The sequence below is a fragment of the Ambystoma mexicanum genome, chromosome 11 (assembly GCF_040938575.1).
Source record: "Ambystoma mexicanum isolate Mex_15411 chromosome 11, UKY_AmexF1_1, whole genome shotgun sequence".
Lineage (NCBI taxonomy): Eukaryota > Metazoa > Chordata > Amphibia > Caudata > Ambystomatidae > Ambystoma > Ambystoma mexicanum.
In genome coordinates this window covers 1,320,757,673-1,320,782,899 of record NC_090934.1, presented here as the reverse complement: position 1 = coordinate 1,320,782,899, position 25,227 = coordinate 1,320,757,673, and the positions used below count along the sequence as shown (strand labels likewise).

The 25,227-nt window shown below is 44.5% G+C and overlaps 1 protein-coding gene across 2 annotated transcripts in view; it reads right to left on the bottom strand.

Moving 5' to 3' along the window:
* LOC138504373 (tropomodulin-3-like) overlaps positions 1 to 25,227 on the bottom strand; it is a 419,121-nt gene that overhangs the window by 51,513 nt on the left and 342,381 nt on the right. For both annotated transcript variants that reach the window (XM_069624833.1, XM_069624832.1), the window contains exons 8-9: positions 20,139 to 20,282; positions 19,353 to 19,497 (exon numbers count right to left, since the gene is read on the bottom strand). In XM_069624833.1, coding sequence (XP_069480934.1) covers positions 19,353 to 19,497; positions 20,139 to 20,282 — 289 coding nt within the window. The remainder of the gene's footprint in view (positions 1 to 19,352; positions 19,498 to 20,138; positions 20,283 to 25,227) is intronic.

The window sequence follows — 25,227 nt, the reverse complement described above, 5'->3', positions numbered from 1 at the left end:
GTAACTATAATATCTCAAAGTGAATAGTTACAGAAAGTTATTACTTACCTTATATATGTTATGCCATTGTGAAATGTGTATATATAGGATTAACTTACCTTGAATAAGCTGCGTGCCTACTCAAAAAAGTATTCTTAAAGTCTTCCTTAGAAACTGTTGTCATGCTAACAAAGTAGATAAGGTTTAATTTGCTCACCTGTGAATTGGGTCCCCCTCCTGCTAAAAGTAATGCTGCCGGTTCCACTGTACTATTCCTGTTAGGATATAAATCTATCAGTGTCCCCAATTGGGTCTTGCTTCCCCTGACTTGCCGTTAGCCTGTCCAGAATAAGTTTGCCTTTAGGTTATACTTTCTCTAATTTGCAGATGGTTCCTTTTGAAAGGTGTATGGGTTTTACTTAGCTTGTGTTAGCTGTGTGCCCTCCTAAAACACGAGAGTTATTGCTTGCCTTACTCTGCGTTAAACTGATCTAAAAAGCAAACTAATAGTATATTACAACATTAGGTTTTACCTTCCTAGAATAGCTGTGTGGCATTCTTGACGTGTTCGTGGGTGTAGTCAACCATGGTCTGCCTTGCGCCATCCATAAATCACACAATACGTTCTTACTGATCTTAGACTGTTCCACTGAGCTGAAAAGTAAGTGTCATTGTATATTACACCCTAAGGTCAAACTCCCCTAAAATAACTGTTACCCTAAATCAGAGTTATATGTTTATACTGTTCCTGGAATAAGTGTTCTACTATTCTGAAAACTATATTGTCCAGTTGACTTACTATGTGATTTCTTGTTGAGCGTCACGGTACAACTGTTAGGGACTACTACCATTGTATAACTTTAAGTAATCCAAAAGTAACTTTGTTTTGACTTTCCTAGATCTACTGTTAGGTGTTATAAAGGTTATATGCGTTGGTCTGTGTACCAGCAAGCATAGTGTTGTGTTTTTATAATCCGTTTATATATGATCTGTGATGATGCTTGTCCCACCCACCCCCCAAGATTTATCTGGGCCTACTTGTATTTAAATAAACCATTTATTTTTACAATACATCGTTTTTGTGTTTCTTTGTACCATGTGTGTTACAATTTATTTATACTGATTCTACAGCCCTCTCCATCCTAAAATGAGCCTGGCTGCTCGGTCTATGCTACCCTGACCTCAGGTGGTACAGTCTTATACTAAGAGTGGCGTCTTGTACTGCCTCACTTGAATGGTTTTTACTAAGGGCTTCAGAAAAACTGTCCTAACTCGGCTAGGTTGCTGCCATTTTTAAAGCCCTCACTGGGCAATACTTTCCAAGTGGCTTGTGCATATCCTGTTTGGGTGCCCCTAAACGTCTAGTCTGGCCTTTTTGAAGATAGCTGGGGACTCCCCACATCTGCTGGGTCGAGGCTTACGTTCTGTAACAGTTTTCTGTGCCGTTAACACTGCATCGCACAGCTTACCACCAATCATCCGCTTGGCGGTGTCGCTGCTGGTGTCCAGAGTGGGCATGAAACTTCATCAGATCAGCTTTGGACCTCCAAGGGTGCCCCCAGGCATTGTCCCAGTCCTGTTGGGAGCAGTTTTTGTGAGTAACTACATAATCCTGGGAAGAACTTTTATTCCATTTCTAGGTCACTAATCATAGTTGGCCCAGGTTGCAAGTCCCTAGAATCCAAATCCTGAAAATCTGTGGAAAAGAGCAGTTGACTCAGCAGGTTGTATCGGGTTGGTGGAGCAGGTTTCACTAACGGAAACCTGATGTGAGTACCTAGCTTTGGGTCCTAGGGTGGGCAATTATTGAAGCTACTAACCCCCCCCCCCCGCATCTGTTTTCGGGGTACAGATTCCTGGAAGGCAAGACTTTACCACAATTCTCCCACTATTGGGGTCCTCCTGTTCTGTATCTTATTGCTCTGGATCCTTAGACCGGGGGGGGGGGGGGGGGGGAGCGCGAGCAAATTTCCCTGACCAGTTCATCAATAGGGCGTTCGCCCTTTGAGCCTGGCTGGGGGAACCTGGACGTGAAGTCTGGGCATGGACTGTTTTCGCTTGTAGCAAACAAGTCTATTGTGGGGAAACCCCACTGAGAGAAGAGGTGCTTACGACCCGTGTCTAGTTGCCACTCGTGTTCCTCTGGTTGGAAATCTCTGCTCAGTTAGTCTGCCAGAGTTCAGTTCCCCTGGAACATGTTGTGGCGATAGGAATATTTTCCATCTGAGTACCCATCCCCAAATTTGTTGCGCTAGCTTGGACATTGGATAACGTGTGCCCCCCTGTTTGTTGATGTAAAACATTGCCGTAGTGCTGTCTGTCAGGACTTGCACAGACTGGTTCGCTAGGTGTATCTCGATTGCCCGAAGGGCCTTGAACACCGCCAGCAGTTCCAGCAGATTGATGTGGTTCTCTGCCGTAGCATGAGTCCACAGACCTTGTGCTGTTTGATGAAGGTAATGAGCCCCTCCACCATGCGAGTGAGGCGTCTGTTGTGAGAATCACTTGCACTTCTGGATCGTGGAAGGGTTTTCCCTTTCAACAGATTTTCTCTTGTCCACCAGCGAAGGTTTGGTACAAATGTTGGCGAAACGACCACTAGATCGTCCCACTGACCGCTTGCCTGAGACCACTGTTTTGCCAACCACTCCTGCATGGGACGCATGCGCAGGCGCGTGTGTGGTACCAGGTAAATGCAAGATGCCATCATGCCCAGCAAACGCATGGCTTTGCGCAGGCTTATCTGGAGGCCGGCTTGATAATGATGTATTTTCAGTAACAGGTTTTGGACTCTTTCTTCTGATGCAAAGACCAACCCCTCTTCTGAGTTGATTATCTCCTAGGAACTGCTTGGTTGTGCTTGGCACTAGGCTCGATTTGTTCTCGTTTATGGAGAAGCCCAATTGAAAGAGAAGGTTGATAGTTCTTGGAATGTTTAGCCTGCAAATTAGGGGGGGGGGTTTCCCCTGTAATCAGCCAGTCATCCAGCTAAGGGTACACTGGGATTGCCTCCCTGCACAGTTGTGCTGCCACCACCGCCAGTACCTTTGTGAATACCCTTGGAGCAGATGCTATTTCGAAGGGCAGCCCTTTGAATTGGTAGTGCAGGTTTGCTATCCTGAAACTCAAGAATCTTCTGTGCGTTGGGTACACTGAAATATGAAAATAAGCATCTTTCATATCCAATGTTGTCATGCAGTCCCCCCGCTTTAGCAGAGGGATTACTTCTTGTAGCGTAGTCATGCAGAACCTTTGTGGCTTGACATTTGTTTGCAGGGCATAAATCTAATAGTGCGTGCATGGTTAGCTCTTTCTTTGGCACAAGGAAGTAGGTTGAATAAATACCCTGGTTTACCTGGTTGGCCGGACAACTTCTATGGCATGCTTTTGCAGCAGAGTTGCCATTTCCTGCTTTTGTCTTTGAGTTTTCTGGCGCGAGGATGGTTCCGGGTCGCTCTAGGAGCACCACACAACCACACACCATGGTGGATAGGACCGATTTGTCTGAGGGGATTACCTCCCATGCTTGGGTGAAGTTTGAAATACGCCCTCCAACTGGAGAGACATGTGAGGGCGCCTGAAGTGGGTAGTCCATGTTTTGGAGGTGTGGTACCACCGCTAGAGGAGCCCCCTCCCCCAGCCGCAGGATCCGCATGGCGCACTCATGTAACCGAGAGGCCTGGCCTTGATTGTTACCCCAGGATGTTCCCTGATCACGAATGTAGCCGGAACTCCTGGGAATTTTGTCCGCGTGTGCGACGAAAATTACTATTCCCTCTCTGGCCAGTGGGTTTATTGGTTAGCTGGGCCAACGACTTCAGTGTATCATATTCCTCTTTAGCAGTTTAAGGCATCTTCAACAGCCTTTCCAAAGCGTATGTTGGGCTCAAAGGGCATATTGAGAAGTGTGGCTTGTGTCTCTTGCTTGATGCCGGATTGCGGTAACCAAGCATGACGCTTAATTGTACCCTCTGCAATAATTCTGCCAGCATGGTCTGCAGGGTCCAAATTACTCTTTAACATGCAGTTTGAACTGCCCTGCCTTCTGCCGCCATATGGGCCAATTGTGTCTTAAGGGCTTCAGGAGCTGATGGAAACAAAGCCGATACCTCATCCCACTCATGGCAGTTATAACTCACCAAAAAAGAGTGAAGTTACCAGCCATCCTCGTCTGAAAGGCAGCCCGGAAGAGGCCTCTTTTCTCCCCATCTTATACCACTTCTTACTCTCCTTGTCCGGAGGTGCCTCAGGAGGAGGCTAGGGGAGTTCCCACTCTCTTCCTTGTTTTAACTACAAGAGAGAGGTTTGAGCTGTCCCCTGATTTAGAGGGGGTCTGATGGAGCAGGCCTGAAGAGCTCAATGCAGGGGTTAACTGCCCGCGTCTGGTTAGGCATTTCCAGCGAGGGGTGAATCTTCCGCAGAATAGACTGCCGGAGGGGAATGAATTGAGTGACAGCCTTGTTCCCCCAAAATATCGTCAAAGTCTTTATCTTGTTGAGTTTCCTGCGTTGCTATCTGGAAATGTTCAGCCGCCTTGATGAGCATGTCATTCAGTAATGGCTGGTTATCTATAGGTGAATTCGCCACAGGAGGATCCTGGTTGATGGGAGAGTCTATAGTATACATGTCAGGCTCTTAATCATCCTCCCCATAGTAAGGGTCTGCGGCCTCCTCAGATACATAAAGGTCCTCAGTGTCAGGGTCACATAGGTCAATGACTGGGGGGCAGGGGGTCTTGCTGTGATGAAATAGGGTATCAGGACTAGACCTCTTTGAAGGGTGTTGAGAGGCAGTGGCCGATACAGGGATCTGAGAACCAGAGGCCGCTGTTGTGGGTGGGCTGGACTGAAGACTTTTGAAATAATCAGGGTCTTTTTCAAAAAGGTTTACCATGAAGGTCATCCTTCTCATGACCCCATCTATATCCTCACATGTCCATTGGGCAGAGCTAGGAATGTACATGGGAGCCAACGGAACCCCCTGATCCTAAGGAGTGAATAGGACTAGAGGTGAAGGTTGGGTCTTCTTTAGGGTTGAAGACAAGGAATCCTGTTCCTGTGGGTCCTTACCCTTGTGAGGGGACCTAGCCTTCTGAAATCTTTCCCTATGAGGGGTCTTAGAAGACTTCTTGGACTCCCTCGCCTTTACTAGGCCTTCTGGGACATTTTTAACCAAATGGGCTAGTCCCGCCTGTATAGGTTTTTTTTTTTTACCGTTTTAAATGAAGAACGTCGAACTTCGGCAATGGAATGATCCAAAGTCTCGTCTACTGACGTGCAGCGTTCGGGAATGGATTTACTCACGTCTGTTCGGTCTTTCGACAGTCGAGGCCTTGCGGCGATCGGAACCTCGAGTGCCCAGAGGACAGTGATTCTACGGACCTCTCCCTAGACGTCGTGTGTGGGCTTTTGTTCGACGCACGTGTGGAGTCTCGTCCGTGGGTTGTGAGCTTAGTGGAGGGGGCTGCGAGAATGCCACTGCCACCAGGCATCGTCCCCATAACAAGGCCGCCGACCTGTCTGATGGGGTAAGGGGCCTGCTCTTGGGAAACCAAAGTATCCCCATTGCCTTCGCTGTCGGATAACGCGGCGTTGCTGCGGTCGATGAAAGTGCCCTCTACATCTGTGGTGGCCTTGACCTGCATGGCGTGGTGAGCCCAGCATTTGGTTTAGCAGTCTTTTAAAGTCTTGGGTTTAAAGAGCTTACAGGCTCGACAGGTCCCTTCGACGTGATCCGAGGTAGACAAAGTTGGCACACCAGGTGCTTGTAGACCCAAGGGAACTTTGTTGCACTTCGGGCAAAATTTAAAAAGGGGGTTCTATCCATAATGGAATGACACGGCAGCGAGGCGAGAATAATGTACGAAAAGGGGTAAATACATTCTGAAATGTCCTCTCCCTACTGTGTGGGCCGAAGCCTGGAGCAGCCTTCCAAGGCCGGACGGATCCATCAATGGGATTCTTCAACGGCCGTTTGATAGTCGGAGAAGTAGAATATAAAGGATAGTAAACTAATTTGTATAAATCAATGGCTGTATGCAGAAAGGAGAACTCTGCAAACAGCGTCCGTCTACAGTGGCGTAAAAAACAATCTATCGGACCACGACACGTGAACGACCATGGGTACAGTGGACATCACACTAGGGACATTATTACTGGCACGCCCCGTCGATGTCTATTATTGACCTTTGATATCACTGTGCTGGAACTGTAGCATAGAAATAAATTAATCACCTGTATTATTGATTCTTTTATTAATTTAAATCCCTCTTCCATGGAATGTTATTGCTAGTTACTGCTGTTTTAGTTTGATTGATTTGCCTTGTGTATATATAAATAAATATTTTAATAAAGTGTGTAAGTGTTTACTTGGATCCTTGAGTTTACTGATTTCAGTGTACAGCTCATATTACCCCAGCTAAGTTAAGCCTGGCTGCGCAGCCACTCTACCAACTTGTGTAGTACAGGCCTATATTAAGAGCTGGGTCCCGAATACCAAAAGATGTCTTATGAAGTCCCACACCAGTTGGACTTCAGAAAACGTACCAAACAGCCCTCAAAAAAGTATGTTATTTTACTTACTTTGAATAGCGTTTCCCCTCTTCTGAAAAGTAATAAGTATTGGTACTATTATTCTGAACTGAATGAGTGTAAAAGCTTACCAATAGGCTTTACCTGCCTTGAAGTGTACCATTGGGTTTTGCTTTCCCTTGTCTGCTTTATACAGATCTAAAACAGTTTTAGGGTTTATACATACATTAAAGTAGCTGGATGCCCCTTGAAAAAGTATACATGTCATTTTACTGTAATAAGTGTCAATGCAAGCTACTTCTATTTAAGCAGTCACTTGAAAAGTAATAAGTATTGGTACTGTTTTATTATTCTTAACTGAAAGAGTAAAAGCTTACCAATAGGGTTTACCTAGCTTTAATAACAGATAATAAGTTTAAGTGTACCAGTGGGTTTCGCTTTCCCCGATCGGCTTAGTGCATTTCTAAACCAGTCAAAGTTAATACTGGCCTTTGTAGCCGCTCTTAAAAGTATATGGATCTTTACTTCCCTTTAACAGCTGTTGCTCTTCCAAACTTGTAACACTGGGTTTTGCTTTCCCAGAATTGCTTAGTGCATTCTAAAATAGTTACTCAGTGTTCATACTTGAGTAGCTTAGGTCCCTACCGAAGGTATACGAGTTACATTACTAGCTCTGAACTGGTGCATACTTGTAAGTGGGTTAGTTTAGTGTCACTGCAAGACCGACACGGTCTACTACCCTTGAATTAGTGATTGTATTCTAAAAGTATATAAAAACTGGTTTTACTCCCAAAGGATAGTTAACTGCCATTCTGAATGTGTTGTAGGTTTGACTCACCTTGACTGCTTAGTGTAATCTAAATAAAGTTATACTTTGGGTTGTAACCCATAAGGATGGAGTTGGTGGTTATTGTGTTTATTTAATAGGTTATAGTACTTACTTTCCCAAGATTTATCTTGGCCTACTTGTATTTAAATAAACTATTTTTACAATACATAGTGCTTCTTTGGACCATATGTATGAGACAATTTCTTTGTACCAAGCTACAGCCCTCTCTCCCTCCCAAGATAAACCCGGCTGCTTGGTCTACACTACCAAATGTTCTCAGGTGGTACAGCCTTATACTAAGAATTGATTTATTTACTGCCTCGGAGGTATGGTTTTATGAAGCCCGTAGTTGGACTTTAGAAAAGCTGTCCTAACTGAATGTCTCACATTACACAGGTTTTAGGGCGTAGGTTGGTAGCAGCTATACTTTAGTTTTGGCTTCACCAAAGGTGCAAGACATTTTGCAGCATTTGTAACCCAATGTATCTTTTTGGTAGTCATTGGGTTATCAATGGGTTATTTTAAAATCAAGCTCATGGCCATTTTGCATTTCAGGGCTGTGTTCTGGGTGACCATAAGGTGCCCTTAAATGGTTGTTCTAATCACTAGGGTTCTGTCATCCCACAACAGAAGCCTGCATATTGGTGCCAACTGGTTTCGGCCAGTGTAGGTCCTGGATTATCCCTCTCCCTTCCTGTGGCAGTAGCTAAGGCTAAGTGGCATTTCTAGTGACTGGCCACCCGACTCTTTGCCCCCCTGCCTGTGTTAGTGATTGGCTGGCCTGTCCCCCTTTTTGCAAGGTTATTTAAGCTTTGTCCTGCCCTCACTTCTTTCTCTCGCTTGCAAATTCCTGTAACTTGGGAGGTGGCAGGTCTGCCAACCTGCTGAAGGAGTTTTCCTGCCTATTAGGTAAGATTTTCATAGCAATGATAAATCTTCCTGACCTGTGTCAACCCCAGAACTTTTCTTTACTGGTGGATTCTTTTTCCCCTATACCTCAGTGAGTTTTACTCTTTTTATGGATGTCATTTTTAAGACTCTCCATAGTGTCTTTTGAATTTTACCCTCTGACAACTTTTGGCACACACTGCCTATTGTTTCTGGGTTACCCATGTGGCTCCCCCATTTAACCTTCTCTGGCTAACCTTTTGAGAACTACAGCTCCCAAGGGTAGAAATTATCTTTGGATCCCTTTTACATTTTATTAGGGGAGACCAGCATCCCCCACCTTATGTGGAGTGCTGGGGTGATACTGGGTATCCCCTTTCTCATTCTAAATGAGACATTTATGTTGCAAAGACAAACCTACCTTTAATGGCTGGTGGCAGTGAACCTTTTAACTAATTTGGTGCGCCTTTACCGCAGGCTGTTTCCACAACCCCAGTAAGGCACCCAGGGGTGCTCATTTTACCAAAATGGCTCCAGTCTTCTTTTTTCGACATTTTAGTGTTCCTTGTCCTTTCTTGTACCTTCCGACATCCAGGGTGGGAAAATCCTGTGTGTCAATGTTCTCTTCGGCACGAATCCTGTGGATTCACCGCCCAGGCTCCAGTGTCTGAAGGCAGGAATCGAGGGAGGAGTTCAAAACTTGTGTCTTCCAGCCTGACTGCGAGAATCCAGTTCAAACTGGGAGGCTAAATGTCTTGGAAGGACTGCTGTTAGGGAGATTTATCATTTGTATGCTTCATCCCCCTTCCTAGTGAGACCCCCCCAGCACTTTTTGCCGGACTTCTGGACATTTTTCTTTCAGGCCTGAATGAGTGGAGCCTTTTTCCACTCATTCATTCTTGTGGGCTCCGTCTTTAGGAACGCTACACTTTGTATTCTACCTGTACTATGGAGCCAGTCTGCTCCATAGATCTTAAAGGCATCTGTGTTTTACTACTGCAGCACAGCTCCTAATGGGCAGTGTTGCTGGGGTCCCTTAGGGTCCATCTTTGAGATTTTGTATATATCCTCAAGTAACAGCCGTTCAAGGCTGGAGAGATGCTTAGTATTTCTCTGAAAACTCGATAGTCTTAGAGATTGGCACACACCACATTCAGTGGAGTTCCAAAGGGATACCTAGTGTCCACCTTCAATCTCCTAGTTATGGCTGGTGGCAGTGGACATGTTCTACCAACTATCCTGTAATTCATGCCGCAGGCTATGTATATAGCCTCGGTAGTGCACATTAGGAGCACCCAAGTACCCAAGTACCAACTTAGGCTCTCCATTCTTTTTTCACCATTGCTAATGTGGTCGTTGTTTGTTAGCCCTTCTTTTACCATTTTGGGAGGGGGGAGGTCAGTGTGCGTTTTGCCTCTGGCTCCAGAGTGTCTGGTCAGTCAGGAAGTGGGGGAGGATTCTGCCACCCCCTGTCCTTTGTGCCTGAATAGGACCAGCTCCCACAGAGGGGGGTCTCTGGCTGTTCTGATTGGACAGCCAAACATCCCTTTCTGTAAAATGCTGAGAGATTACATAGGAGTCTATGCTGGAACTGCATAAAAGGTGTGGCTTCTGGAGGGAAAAGCAAGTAGACCACTGGAAGCTGACATACTGAAGAAGACGACGACCAGAGACGCCTGCAGACCTTTTGCAACACTGATGTGACCACTGCTGTCCTGACCCCACTTTATGTGCGACAGAGGAGCGCGACTGCTTCCCTTTGGCTGGCTGGAACAACCAGTCCCAAGATGAACTTTGAATTGAGCCATCTCCCAAAGTCCTAGGAGTTTCCAGAGCTGCGGAACCCCAATACAAGGAGACCTGCTGCCCATTTCGTGTGCATCATTGTGGAAAGGCTGAATCTGTCCAAATCTTTGCAGAACCCGTAGGAACACTAAAGAGATCCCATCCAACTCACCCAGACCCCATCAGAGCTTGGGACTGCAGGAAGCGAAGAAGATTGACCGGGCAATCCGTGTCCATTGTTGGTGCTGCAGAAAAGGCACCAAAATCGCAGAGTGAACCAAGAAGTTGCTCAAAGTCGTGCCCAGGTCCTACCTCAAGACTGCTGCTGAGAGATCCAGTCCATTGTCCTGTCTTCAGTCATCAGACCAAGGAATCCGGAGGTTGGCTCCAGAGTGGCAACATCGCGGAGAATCCAGCACAAACATTTTCTTCTAATCTAAGGTACTGTGGGGAAAAAGGTATTGCTTACCTGATCCCAAGAAGTTGCTCCTGAGCGTTGGAGTGCAAGTAGAGGTGTCCAGGGTCACCCCCTCTTACATCCAACTCAACCGCTGCTGGTGTCCCATCATCAAGTCCTTTTACAGGACTCCCTTGTTAGTTAACTTGCTGCTTCTTCAACAATAGAGACTGAAAGAAATAATCAGGAACTCTTCGTATTCTGCTGCTTGTCAAGACTTTGAGCCCTCTCCGAACTGCCTTTAGCTAGGCTTGCGCTTTTGGACTTTAGACTTGCTGTGCAAAGAAACCCTCTCTAGAACCTGGAACCACCCTAATTTTACACTAACCATGTTCCTCCGTTTAAGTGACTTTACTATATATGTTTGCAGAGTAAATGTATTACTGTATGAAATGTAGAAAAACTGCAGGTGCGTGTAATAACCAGTAATACGATAACACTGTCTTTTCCCCCTTCTAAAATTGCTACAAATGTAACTGCGAACACACAAAAGTGAGTGTCCTTTGAAGTGTATTCTCAAGTATTCCGAAGTGTTCTAGTGTAAACGTCCAATGTATTTAAAGTGATGCTGGTGTATATATTATATAATTTTATATAAATTATAAGTTTCTTTGATGTGCATGTCTAGCTAAGGTTCCGTGTACTATCCTACAGCTCACGTCTTTCTCTTAAGATAAGCCGAACTACTCTGCCACTCTACCAAAGTCCTGAGTTAGTACAGACCGATACCTAGAGTTGGAGATCTACAAACCACTGGGTTAGCTTACTAAAGTCTTACTACCAGTAGGACTGTAGGAAAACTCCCCCAACTCCTCCCGACAACCCCCCCGTCTCCCTGCCCCATGTTTGAATGTTGCATGGCTGTTTGATTGGCTGGGTTCCTGCATAAAAGTCAGATCCTGGAAGCTGAAGAGGTAGTCTACCACTGGAACCAAAACCGAAGACGATGATGAAGGAAACGCGGTTGAGATGATTTCCAGTGACCGGAGAGCCTGCTGTGTAATCAGAGCCTGCGGTTAACCTTCCTTCTAATCGACCAGAGGGTCCCGAAAAAGACGATCCCGACCCAGAGCCTGGTGAGACCCACTAGACTCATGAAGACCCGCATTTTGAGCCATCCCATGTCCTGCTGCCACCTTGTGGAGATGCAATACCCAAATACCCTGGGACCTCGAGCCATTGTGCGATGAACAGTTCCAAATTCCGAATATTGCTGAAACGGTGTGGGAATCCTGCTGGATCGCCAGAGGCACGATTCCAGTACGAAAAGTCCCCTCACCAGAGTGCTGAACCTTGCAAACAAGGATAGTCTGCTTCTTCTGTGCTCCTGAAAAGGTGCCAAATCCAGAGCCGTGTCCAGCCGAGAAGAATCCCTTGCCTTCTCTGCTGATCTCGGCTGAAAAAGCCCATCCAGGGTTCTGTCTTCTGTCCTCCTGACAAGGAATGCAGCACCTGGGCTTTAGGCTACAGATCCTGAAGTCGTTCTGCTGCAAAATCTTCTGTGCAGAGATACTTTGCTGGCTTGGGTATTTACTTCCGGGGTGTCTTCTCTGAAGTCCCTGGAACCTCAACTAACTCTAAAGTAGAATATGTGCTTGAACAGTCTTCCTCTGGAACTCAATCGCACCCGGCCTACAGCTGGTTCCTAGACCACTAGTGTCCCTCTTCTGCCTCCGAGAGAACTCATGTACTAGAATTTGGAAGGGCTGGATACTTTAAGCAGTTTGCCTTGAAAAGTAAAACAATTAAGTTTATTTACTTGTAAATGAGTTACTTGGTAACTATAATATCTCAAAGTGAATAGTTACAGAAAGTTATTACTTACCTTATATATGTTATGCCATTGTGAAATGTGTATATATAGGATTAACTTACCTTGAATAAGCTGCGTGCCTACTCAAAAAAGTATTCTTAAAGTCTTCCTTAGAAACTGTTGTCATGCTAACAAAGTAGATAAGGTTTAATTTGCTCACCTGTGAATTGGGTCCCCCTCCTGCTAAAAGTAATGCTGCCGGTTCCACTGTACTATTCCTGTTAGGATATAAATCTATCAGTGTCCCCAATTGGGTCTTGCTTCCCCTGACTTGCCGTTAGCCTGTCCAGAATAAGTTTGCCTTTAGGTTATACTTTCTCTAATTTGCAGATGGTTCCTTTTGAAAGGTGTATGGGTTTTACTTAGCTTGTGTTAGCTGTGTGCCCTCCTAAAACACGAGAGTTATTGCTTGCCTTACTCTGCGTTAAACTGATCTAAAAAGCAAACTAATAGTATATTACAACATTAGGTTTTACCTTCCTAGAATAGCTGTGTGGCATTCTTGACGTGTTCGTGGGTGTAGTCAACCATGGTCTGCCTTGCGCCATCCATAAATCACACAATACGTTCTTACTGATCTTAGACTGTTCCACTGAGCTGAAAAGTAAGTGTCATTGTATATTACACCCTAAGGTCAAACTCCCCTAAAATAACTGTTACCCTAAATCAGAGTTATATGTTTATACTGTTCCTGGAATAAGTGTTCTACTATTCTGAAAACTATATTGTCCAGTTGACTTACTATGTGATTTCTTGTTGAGCGTCACGGTACAACTGTTAGGGACTACTACCATTGTATAACTTTAAGTAATCCAAAAGTAACTTTGTTTTGACTTTCCTAGAACTACTGTTAGGTGTTATAAAGGTTATATGCGTTGGTCTGTGTACCAGCAAGCATAGTGTTGTGTTTTTATAATCCGTTTATATATGATCTGTGATGATGCTTGTCCCACCCACCCCCCAAGATTTATCTGGGCCTACTTGTATTTAAATAAACCATTTATTTTTACAATACATCGTTTTTGTGTTTCTTTGTACCATGTGTGTTACAATTTATTTATACTGATTCTACAGCCCTCTCCATCCTAAAATGAGCCTGGCTGCTCGGTCTATGCTACCCTGACCTCAGGTGGTACAGTCTTATACTAAGAGTGGCGTCTTGTACTGCCTCACTTGAATGGTTTTTACTAAGGGCTTCAGAAAAACTGTCCTAACTCGGCTAGGTTGCTGCCATTTTTAAAGCCCTCACTGGGCAATACTTTCCAAGTGGCTTGTGCATATCCTGTTTGGGTGCCCCTAAACGTCTAGTCTGGCCTTTTTGAAGATAGCTGGGGACTCCCCACATCTGCTGGGTCGAGGCTTACGTTCTGTAACAGTTTTCTGTGCCGTTAACACTGCATCGCACAGCTTACCACCAATCATCCGCTTGGCGGTGTCGCTGCTGGTGTCCAGAGTGGGCATGAAACTTCATCAGATCAGCTTTGGACCTCCAAGGGTGCCCCCAGGCATTGTCCCAGTCCTGTTGGGAGCAGTTTTTGTGAGTAACTACATAATCCTGGGAAGAACTTTTATTCCATTTCTAGGTCACTAATCATAGTTGGCCCAGGTTGCAAGTCCCTAGAATCCAAATCCTGAAAATCTGTGGAAAAGAGCAGTTGACTCAGCAGGTTGTATCGGGTTGGTGGAGCAGGTTTCACTAACGGAAACCTGATGTGAGTACCTAGCTTTGGGTCCTAGGGTGGGCAATTATTGAAGCTACTAACCCCCCCCCCCGCATCTGTTTTCGGGGTACAGATTCCTGGAAGGCAAGACTTTACCACAATTCTCCCACTATTGGGGTCCTCCTGTTCTGTATCTTATTGCTCTGGATCCTTAGACTGGGGGGGGGGGTGGGGTGTTGCTTCTTTCCTTCCTTTGGGTTGCACATCGCATAAACCACACTTGTGGGGTAAATCCGACTTCCCTCCATTAAAGCAAATGGCCCTTTAGGTGCTCCCATTAATTCAAGCCGAGCTGTGAATTTATTCTTAAACTCCTGAAATGCACTCTGGGGCACATCCCTGGCCCTGGACATTTTTCCTGAATCCGCAAGGAATCCAGTGAGCTCTGGATCATGTTTTATATTTTAAAACCTTCCTTTGATTTTATATGCATGAATTTTTATTGTGGTGAATGTATTTCCAACACCAACTAATTCACATAGCAATGTGTATGTTCTTCCTTGAAATGTATCAGGAAGTGAAGTGTGACAAAAACAATATTCTTGGAAACCTATGGCTGTGTTCTTTCAGGGGCTTCTTACTCTCCATGACTAACGTATTCATGTTAGTGTGTGCATTCATTTTAATAGCATATCCAATATCATATCCTAGAAGGTACGATTACTGTTATAGGACTTGGGACTGCTAAAACATTTTTCCTACTGATTAAATTGTGTTCCAAATGTGTTTGGTGCCAACCATTAGCTTTTCGTCGTTCCACATATAGTAGGGTTGGGGTGTGTCTTTAGGACACTGTACATTATTGTGTGGGGGAGGACTTGCTTGCTAGGTTTTATGGTTCTCCTGTCCCCCTGTTATTTTATTTTGGGTGGTGAACCTATGATGATGGGCAGACAGTGGTGTTAGGAGAGTCCTTGCATAGGCATTGTTTTTATAATATGTTGGTTATCTTTCTAATATGGTTTACTACCAGATACTGGTTTCAACTGGTGTGTGTGTGTGTGTGTGTGTGTGTGTGTGTGTGTGTGTGTGTGTGTGTGTGTGTGTGTGTGTGTGTGTGTGTGTGTGTGTGTGTGTGTGTGTGTGTGTGTGTGTGTGTGTGTGTGTGTGTGTGTGTGTGTGTGTGTGTGTGTGTGTGTGTGTGTGTGTGTGTGTGTGTGTGTGTGTGTGTGTGTGTGTGTGTGTGTGTGTGTGTGTGTGTGTGTGTGTGTGTGTGTGTGTGTGTGTGTGTGTGTGTGTGTGTGTGTGTGTGTGTGAGAGACTTTATTCATTTATATGTTTCAGAATATCAGTGTGGTGTATTTTCTAGAGAAGTGTGTGCACTAACTGTACCTCTATCACAGCCAACTACCCCTACCTGAGAATTGAGTCTCGCCACTCTGGCATGTTACCTACTTTAAGAGAGGCTTGAATTCCCTTTCAGGTCAGGTGTGTTAGCCTCCCCTCAAGGGTTAGTGGTTGTAGCTCCCTCAAAGGGTGGTGCAAAAAGTGTCTGAACAGCTATCAAGCCGCACATCAGCCTTTCTACTGTCAAAACTCATGGGATCAGGTGGCACACGATCCTCTAGGAGCCAGACCATTGCAAAGCTCAAGCCTAAACAGACCTCTTGCTCCTCTTCAGGCTACTGGAGAACCACCCCATTCTCTACCAGGTCCGCTCCAGCAGTTAAGGAAGGAACTCAAGCCCCTGCTCTTAAGGGAACACCTAGGGGTCAATTAGGACCCGATGTGTGCCTAGGACTACCCAGTAGTATGGGATATCCAAGCGGTCACAACCTGTAACCTATTCCACAACCTCCGTTAACCCCCAATAACTTGTCCAGCACTCCATTCATTCCGAACTAGGTTTGCGCAATATAAACACGAATACAAATATTCTCATAGCATGGTACACAGGATAACTGAAGGAGTTTTTCCAATTTCTCCGGCAAGGGGTCAAAAAGCAGAATGTTTATATTTGAGCCTTCACCAAATCGACTGAGCAGTCCGGCCTAGACTTAAGAGGAGGTAGACTTTGTCTCAAGTACAGTTAACAATTACAAAATCTGTTAACAGGAGGTCCACAAAGGCATGTCCAACAATATACTATCAATTAAAATTGGTCTGCATCAAATGCAACACACTACTAGGTAATTACAAACACTATAAAACATAGTACTTCACACAGTACAACTGCAAAATACCTAAAAAAAACAAGACTATCCTTACCATTCTCAGAGTGTTTTATAGGCATGTGACCTTATAAGCAGATTTAAGGAGAAATTCAATGTAGACAGATCCCAGTCATTCCTCCAGCTATGGAGAGGATAGACTACCACGCCTGAGGTGACCGTAGAGAGGACTTCCAACTATTGCTCATGGCTATGGCCCAGTAAGGCAGTTACATTTTTAGTCCGGACATTATGTCAAATGCTAGTCATATCAATGGAGATACAGGCACTTAAAGAGATAAGCTAGCTTAACCCCTGGACTCCTATTTGTGAAACCCATGACAACACAGGGCAGGAAATTGCTGTGGGCAATGAGGCATACTATATGTTTTGTGGGTCAAGGCTCACAAGCTGTGGGTTTGAGCCTTCCACTGACTGTTAAATTCAGGCTCTTCCAAAGACCTCGGGTCAAGATGAAGACTTCCCGTTTACAGCATCAGCAGCACAGGATGACCCCCTTCAGGAGGAGACTGAGACCCACCCAGTTGGCAGGCACTTAGAAGCAACACTATTGGCCTCAGGTTCCAGCAGAATCTTCCTTGTGGTGACAGGCAGCAGGTGTTCCAGAAGAGTTGTGAGAATGCCTTTAGAGTTTCCAGTGATAGCCAGGAAGGTGCCCATGCAATGGTGCAGTTCAAACCTAGGGGGAAGCAGGCCAAATGCAGACCCTTCAACAACTCTGACCTCAGGGATGCAATGAACGTAGAGCAGGGCTTCAGACTGGTTGGTCTCACCAGTCCAGAGGACGGCACCCGGTTCTCTTCTTACCCATCAGCTTGACGGTAGGGTTCTCATAGGCGTGGGTGGCTTGGCCAATGCTTCTTGCAGCATCAGTCCTCCGGTAGATTTCTAGTAGTCCTTCAGGTTCAGATGCTTTGGATATTGCAGCTGATTATCGACATGGAAAACCTCCCCAACTCAGGGGTAAGGAATTGATGCCCCAGAGAACTGACAAGTCCAAACCATTTCCAATTAAGATGCTAATTGCGGTCACCTAGGCTTGATGACAAATTATTAAAAAGAAATCACTTGAAGACTGCGTTGTCCAGAACCCACTAGGGTACAGCGCGAAGCCTTCATGCATTTGAAAGAGTGCTATTGATGGCAGGAAGTTGGATGTTGCTGTGTAGTACCCACTGGCAAATGCATCAGCAGCTTTCAGAGGATGATGGCAAGTGCAGGCTGCAATAGGTGTCTGTGCACATATTAATCTTCTGGTTTCAGACTTCAGGAAACAAAATAGAACCACCATACTACATGAAATGTGGTGGTTGGCAACATTGCACTGGCTACCCTCTGAACCACAGGCCCAGGTCCCTGCCCTCCAAGTTGAACACCTGCACTGCCTCCTGGCAACCCTGCACTTGGGGCTGTATCTGCAACCCTACAACCCCCCTAACTGCCCTTAACCCTGCACTGCCATCTGCTGGCCGCACTTCTTGTTTTCAATGTTTGATCCCATGTCTTGCTCCTCCTCCCCTTCCCCTGGCACTTCTCACTTCCCTCTCCCCTGCACGTGCGCAATCTCAATGTCACTGGGCCTAGTAAGATCGTTCTTGTACCCCCTGTTCCTCTCCCCTGTCGCGCCTTGAAACACTTGTGTATAGGCACGCTATAAATAAAATAGATCATTCAATGGATGCGAGTCTAGAGACCAGAGGGTCGTCAACTAAACTCGAGAATGGTAGGATTAAGATCTTATTGTGTAGAGGCTGGAAAGAGCACCATGCCTTGCTGAATGTAAATCTGCAGCACTCACAATAGAAAGCGCAGCGTTATGTCAAATAATTACTATAGTGCGCTCATGTCTGATGTTGCAGACCAATTGTGTACATCATATGCACAGTATGTACATATATGACACCAGCATTTTTATAGCAGCATTTTACATTTTAGACTACAACGGTCCACATAGCTCACTAATCAGGCCAATATGGCTGCCCGTTGCAGATCCTCATTTAACCCACATTCATGGGTTCTCAAGCAGTAAATCCATGTTTGCTTAACTTGAACAAACCGGGTCATTGAATAGTTACAATCAAGTTGGTCTGTAACTAACCACCTGAAATCCTCTGGACCATGCAGTTTATCCAGGAAATGCTGGTCCAATGGTGCTGAAATAGCACCATTGCATATTCTGCATGCGATGTTCATTTATTCTAGTGGACACTTTCCATGTAGCAATTCCCACATACAAGAACTCACGATGACATAATGTAAACTACGTTGGTAGAGTTTTTTAAATTAAATATTTGAGTAATTGGTTCTTTAATCTTTTTAACATTTGTTTTAATAGATCGTTTGTTATGGCTCACTCCACAGCCAAAATGTTTCTGCCCTGAAGAATCTGGGTTTATTGAAAGGGTGCAAACCCTGAGAGCTGAAGCTCAAGTACGCATGTGGAGCTTGAACAGACTTAATGAACTGGTTTACTATGGTTGTGTAATCAGCAACAGTAGGTGCTAAACTACTTGGTCGCCACATTCTACAGAGTAATGGCACATGGTTACATAAGATGCAGTGTCAGATGGTATTAGGTACCAGCTGCAATGTAAAATGATATAAATTATTTGTTTAGCTTTGTTTCCCTTTGCACAAAAAATTAATTTTGCGCATCTATGGATGTTGGATTTGTATGCGAGTATTTGTTTTGTTGTGCGAGTGGGGTTATGTCAACTGATATAATCTTTGGCATACATAGTTTAATTACAAAGGTTTTCATTTGCAAATTATAGAATTTTTAATCATTCTCATTGTGAAATTCAATAAACTTTCTTTTTTAGAAAAATCCTCTGTATTTGCTTTGGGCAAAACTCTTTTTTGTTGAAGTGTTGCATAGGATCTCTAGTTTGTGTGCCTGCACAGCCTCTCCGCAGGCAAAGGGGAACATTAATTAATTTGCTTGACCATGGTTGCACAAAGATATTTGTATGCAGAGACATTAAACAGACATCAGTCAAGCTAGCAGCCAATCTAAGGCATACACACGAACTGCCGTTTGTAATAAACATTGTATTAGCCATCAATGCAATAGTGATGAGCTACTGGCAGATCACTCTGCTCTTCAGCCATGAGAATCAGAGCACACTGGTGGTTAACAATGAACACTGGACCAATTGGCTTTCCAGAGCCGTACCTACCCAGATCACTATTCTTAGTGATGGCATTTGCTGCTCTTGTACGGGGACCTTGATGTGTAAAGTGATATCCAAATTTCACAATTGTTGGATTTTGTTCAAGCAGGCGAGCAATCTCCGTTTCAACTGCAGTGCCAAGAAGTTGCCTCTGTAATGTGGCATAAAATCAATGTTATTGCATGATCATAATGCCTGCCTTTCACATACAATAGCTCAACCTCTCCTCTGCAGCCAGTTGCACTTTCAACTCCTAAATCGATAACAAAGCATATCAAGTCAACAATTGAACGATAACAATCAATAATTAGCAATGCAATAAATTACGTCAAAGTTAAATAGTTGCTTTATCAAACTGACAAAAATAAAGCTCCCCTTACATTTAAGTGCAGCGCTCAGATTGAGCTTTATACACATTTCCGTGCACAGATCATATGTGAGGAACGTCTGGTGTATAATGCCTATTGTTACAATAAATATACCCAATGGTGTTATAAATTAACCTTTCGCTTCACTAATAACAGCAGCTATAGCCAAAAGACAGCCATGGAAAGCTCTACGTGAAATTGGCAGAGATTGGCTTTCAACATGGGAAGCCCCTGCAGTTTGTCATATTGGAAGTTTTGCTCTTAGAAAAAAATGTCACAAAGTGATGGTGTTCTGCGACTGCCAATTTTGCATTAATTAAAACACGATCCTTGCCACAGTATTCTAGCATCAAAACACAAACAAGGCTATGTACTGGGAGAGCCATCCAGTATAAAAGAGCACATAAGGACCTGGCCATGTTACCTGGTTATCAATCTTGATCTCGGACAATGTTTCATTCTCCTTTAGTCCTTCCACCATAGCCGAAATGCCAGCTCCAGTGATGAAGTTTGATTCTATATTAAGACTCTTCAGGGTTCGGTTCACTCTCAGCATATCCGCCAAAGCCTAGAAACAGGAGAGTGGAGAGTCAATTATTGCTGGCAATCAAATGGAAAAACTGTTCACATACGTTTCTCCCTGTTCGGACACTTCTGTAATGTGCCACAGCCGGTTCGCTCTTTATTATAAATCTTGTTACACTTCACTGGAGGATGAGATTTTTCTAAATCAGAAGTAGAAGTTTCTTTTAGGCATCATTAAGGTTTTATTACAGATATTCTCCATTCCTAGAAAGATTCCCAGTGGATATTAAGATTACAGGTCGGGCCACATGGTAGTACAAGACATATTTACATCTACAGGCTTACTGCCCCAGACCACTCCTTTAATATATACTAATTTTTTACCTCAACCACCTTCATATCAATTTGTAACAGACCTGCCCCTCTCCCTTGCTGGAGGGAATACTCATAAGAAGAAAACCTATTTCCATGATAACTATAAAGCCTTCATGACAGACAGATGGATAGCAATACATTATAGAAACATTCTTGAAGTGTTCGGAAGACAAACCACATAAAAATACACCCATCTAATTTCTTAAGTGTCATTGATGTTGTTCCCATTATTGTAGACGTCTTGAAAAATGTTTTCAGCAGTGCCCTTTCCCTACCCAGCAACTATCCCTGAAGTTTACCTCGGTTCGGAACCAGCAAGACAGAAAAGGGTCTTGGGTTAATAAAGCCATGTATAAAATGGCACTGATCCAATACACAAAGTCACTCTTCTCACATGGAACAAGCAGGAAAAATGTATGCCTCTAGGTGGAAATCTGTATACCCACAAAGCATTGCTCATTGGCTTAGACCTGGAGGGCTGTGCAGTCATGATGTCGAATTACAAAAATGAATTTTTATTTTTGGGTTCCGGGGGTAAAGAAAGGGGTAAAACAAACAAAATAACAAAAAGGGGGGTTGGGGGAACCCCCCCATTTCCAACAAAAAGCAACCAAAATAAGAAATGCAACTTTTTTTCGACTTTATTTTTTAGACATTAGGACATTCGACTTTATGACTATAAATCACTGGAGGTGAACTGCAAGGGATGGCTACTGGTTGGAGCTATGGCATGTGTGCTTGTTAGCTGAAATTGACTATTCTACTCTCGCATTTCAGGTCGAACATTTTTTTAACCCAGCATAACTAATGGCGTTTGGTAGTAAAGTTTTCCTAAACGCAGTACACCCATTTTGCACAGTACCATGAAGCTGCAAGATAGTTGTGTTCCAAAAACATTGCACGGTAGGAAAAAACGCGTGTTTAAGTACTAAAACGGAGGTAGTCTTTCTTTTTTACACGCTGTGCTACTAAAGTCAATAATGGACCTACAACAGTCACTGAGACCTGCTAGTGGGGTAATTATATTAAAATGTGTCAGTCGATTAATCGAAAACCACAAAGTAGAGAAACTGTGCGACATACCTACTGGTTCCACTTCTGCAAACATTTAAACATTTTAAAAATGCTGGGATTCCTTAGATGCTTCTGAATAACAGATTCACACATTCAGCACTAGATGTAGAGTACCGAATAAGCATGGGAGATTTTCCTGTTCTATGACAGTCTCTTCATATGCAGTAGTCATTAGTTTTGCAACACAAAGCTCAGTCTACAGCGAATTAGTCATGTTTTTGTTGCATAGATTTAACAAGCAGTGACAAAGCCACAGTTTCGCTGCTGTATGGTGAAAGCCTTTTCTAATTTCACACACATGACACCTGGGGATGCAGGGTACATGTCCAGAGGAACTCGGGCAGTACACAAAGGGGTTCAATAGAAGGAGACGAATGAACAATTAGGATGGTAGATGTGCAACTGTAGGTGCCAAAGGATGAATGAGATTTTGAAGATGGATGAATGTAAAAATGTAAGGGCGTATGATGCTGTGAGCATGTAACTTTCTAGCTGAGGAGCCAAGACAACTTGCACTCGATGTTAATGCCCAAGTATTTGTTGCTCAGGTACTACGTTGAGGAAATTATGCTCCAAAACCCACTTGCAGATGTTCCGATTGCCATTTATGCAGGAATTTAATATCCTAACTTTCGTTTTGCTAGTATTATCAGTCCATTGGTTTTTTTCCATATACTACCAAGACTATCAAGTTGCGTTTGAAGGCCTTTAGCCGTGCAGTCAAGCAGAACTAAATCATCTGCATAGCCAACCCACTGTTGTCATTTCATGCCCAACCTTGGTGGTGTGATGAATCTGAAGCGGTCATCACTATTTTCCCCCCAAAGGTAGCCTCCCCCGCATGTGGCCAGGGAACGGCAGACGCTACCTGATCCTGACCCTGGGGGTGGCTATATGAGGGAGGACCACATGGGGGGAGGTGACCCTCAAGAGGCTAACAGCATCAGATGAGCACACATCCCCTTTCCCCAGAAGGCATATTCCCTCCATGTCTCATGCCTTTATGGCTTACTATGATAGTTCTCACTAAGCACCCACAAAACTTACCAATGACATCTGTATGACATGTCAAGAACTGCCCATCATTCCCACGTATATGGGAGTACTGGGATGAGGAACAGGACTGGAGCGATACAGATTACTGATGCTGAAAAGCTCGAGACGTGCAGTAGTGGTTGTCTGTGTATAACAAGCACTGGGACATTTAATAGGATTACACCTGGAGAGAGAGTCACAACTCTCGGGTCTGGGAGCCTGAAGGAAGCAGACGTTCACGTGCCTACATGACTCTCCTCAAAAAAACCTAACCTCGATCCTAACACCCCCATAACCACAGTGCCGTTCCTCCTGAAAATCGATAGAGCAGCATCTTTACAAATTCAAAAGCACCTAGAAGACAACAATCTTTTAGGCCTACGTCAATCCAGCTTTAGACCCAGACATGGCACAGAAACATCCCTCCCTGACCGCAAGATTCAAATGGACGAACTTTTGTGCTAAGGTTGCTTTGCCACTATGGGCTCCCCTTTTAATTTCCTTCGTGCACTTGGGTGAACTACAGTTCCCAAGTAGTAAAGAGGGATTTCTAACCACCTTTACATTTTATATAGTGAGCCAGCACACCCACCACCCACCTTATGTGGAGTGCTGGTGGAATACAATGTATCCCCTTTCTGACCGGGTAACATTGCTACAATTTCAAGTTTTACATGAATGGCTGGTGGCAGTGGGTTTACCTTAATGACTTTTAGTCTATTAGTCGTAGGCTGCTAATTCAGCTTTGGTAATGCAGAGAAGGGCCGCCACTTTTCTAAAATGGTGGGTTCCTTCCCTTTTCACCATTTCTTGTGTGCCTGCTGTTTGAGGTCTTCCCCTGCCATTTTAGACAGGAACCCCCCCAGTGACTGTTTGGTCTTCGGCATGAATCCTGTGGATTCCCTGCCCAGGCTCCAGAGTGTGTGGAAAGGCAGGAAGGGAGGAGTACAAAGCTCTGCAGCCCATTTTCTTCCACCTTGCCTGAAAGGAAACAACTCTCAGTGGGGGGCTGGCTGTCCTGATTGGACAGCCAAACCGCCCCTTGCTGTAAAATGCAGCAAGAGAATGCACACGTTGTGCTGTAGTTCCGGATAAAAACTCCGAACCTGAAAGCTGCTGACAAGTTGACCACTAGATCTGAAAACGAAGAGAAAGATGAAGCAACGGCTGCCGTATCTATTTCGAGGGACGGGATAGCCTGCTGTGTAACCGGAGCCTGCTGTTACCCTTCCTTCAATTCGTCCTGGGGATATCAAAAAGGACAATGCAGACCCAGATCCTGATGAGATCCACTAGTCTCAAGACGACCTGCATTTAGTGCCATCTCACGTTGTGCCGCGACCTTGCAGGGCTGCAAAACCCCAAAGTGCATGGTTTTCTGAATCTTGCTGAAACTGGGCACCCGGCTGGACCTCCAGAGATGTAAATCAAGTCCAAAAAGTCTTCTGGCCCCTGACAAGGGCGCCAAATCCACTGCTGCAAAGAAACTCTTGCCTGGATCCTTCCCCATTGATCTCTGCTGCAGAAGCCCTTCCTATGTCCGGTCTTCATGATAGAGGAATTTGATGACTGGGTTTCTGGCTGCAGATCCTGAAGTCTTCTTGCTGAAACCCTTCATCCATGATGAGGTACCATTTTTGCTGGGCTTACCTTAAGCCTTTGATTTCTGTAAAACTTTTGGGGTGTTTTTTTGTGATTGGGAGTTCTCTCATCCAGCTCACCCAGGCCCACTGCTGGAATCCTCCTAGGGTGTCTTCTCTGAAGTCCCTGGACCCCAACTAAGTGAACTACTTGTTTAACAGCCTTCCACAGGAACACACCCTGCCTACAGCTGGCTCTTAGACCACTAAGGTTTCTTCTGCCTCCAAGTGAGCTCATGCAATAGAATAGGGAAGAACTGGATAAGTAAAGGATTTGGTCTGGAAAAGTATAACCAGTGTTTAAATGTACTTACTTGTGAAAGAGTTGGTTGGCAACTAACTCTGAGTGAGCACCTATACAAGTTCTTACTTACCTTGAATGTGTGGTGTGCCATTCTGAAAAGTATATACAAGGTTATTTTACTCACCTGTGAATTGGTAAAATGAGCACCCATGGGTGCCTTTACCTGTGCTGTGGAAACTGCCTGCGGTAAAGGTGCACTGAATTAGTAAGAAGGTTCACTGCTACCAGCCATTAAAGGTAAGCTTGTCCCTGTAACAAAGGTTACAATTAAAATGAGAAACATAAGGGGAGAGGGGGGTGTGCTGGCCCCACCTAAATAAAGTTTAAAGGATAAACTATCCTTTCCATCTTTGGGAACTGTAGTTCTCACAAGGTTAGCAAAAAAAATGTCAAATGGGGGAGCCCCAAGGGCAACCGAGCAACAATAGTCAGCATATGCCAAAGGTTGTCAAAGGGAATACAATTAAAAGGACACTATGGGGAGTCTAAAAAATGACACCCGTAAAAAGAGTAAAAAAAGACAGTGTGGAAAAAGGTTTCCACTCACTGAGGAATAAGGA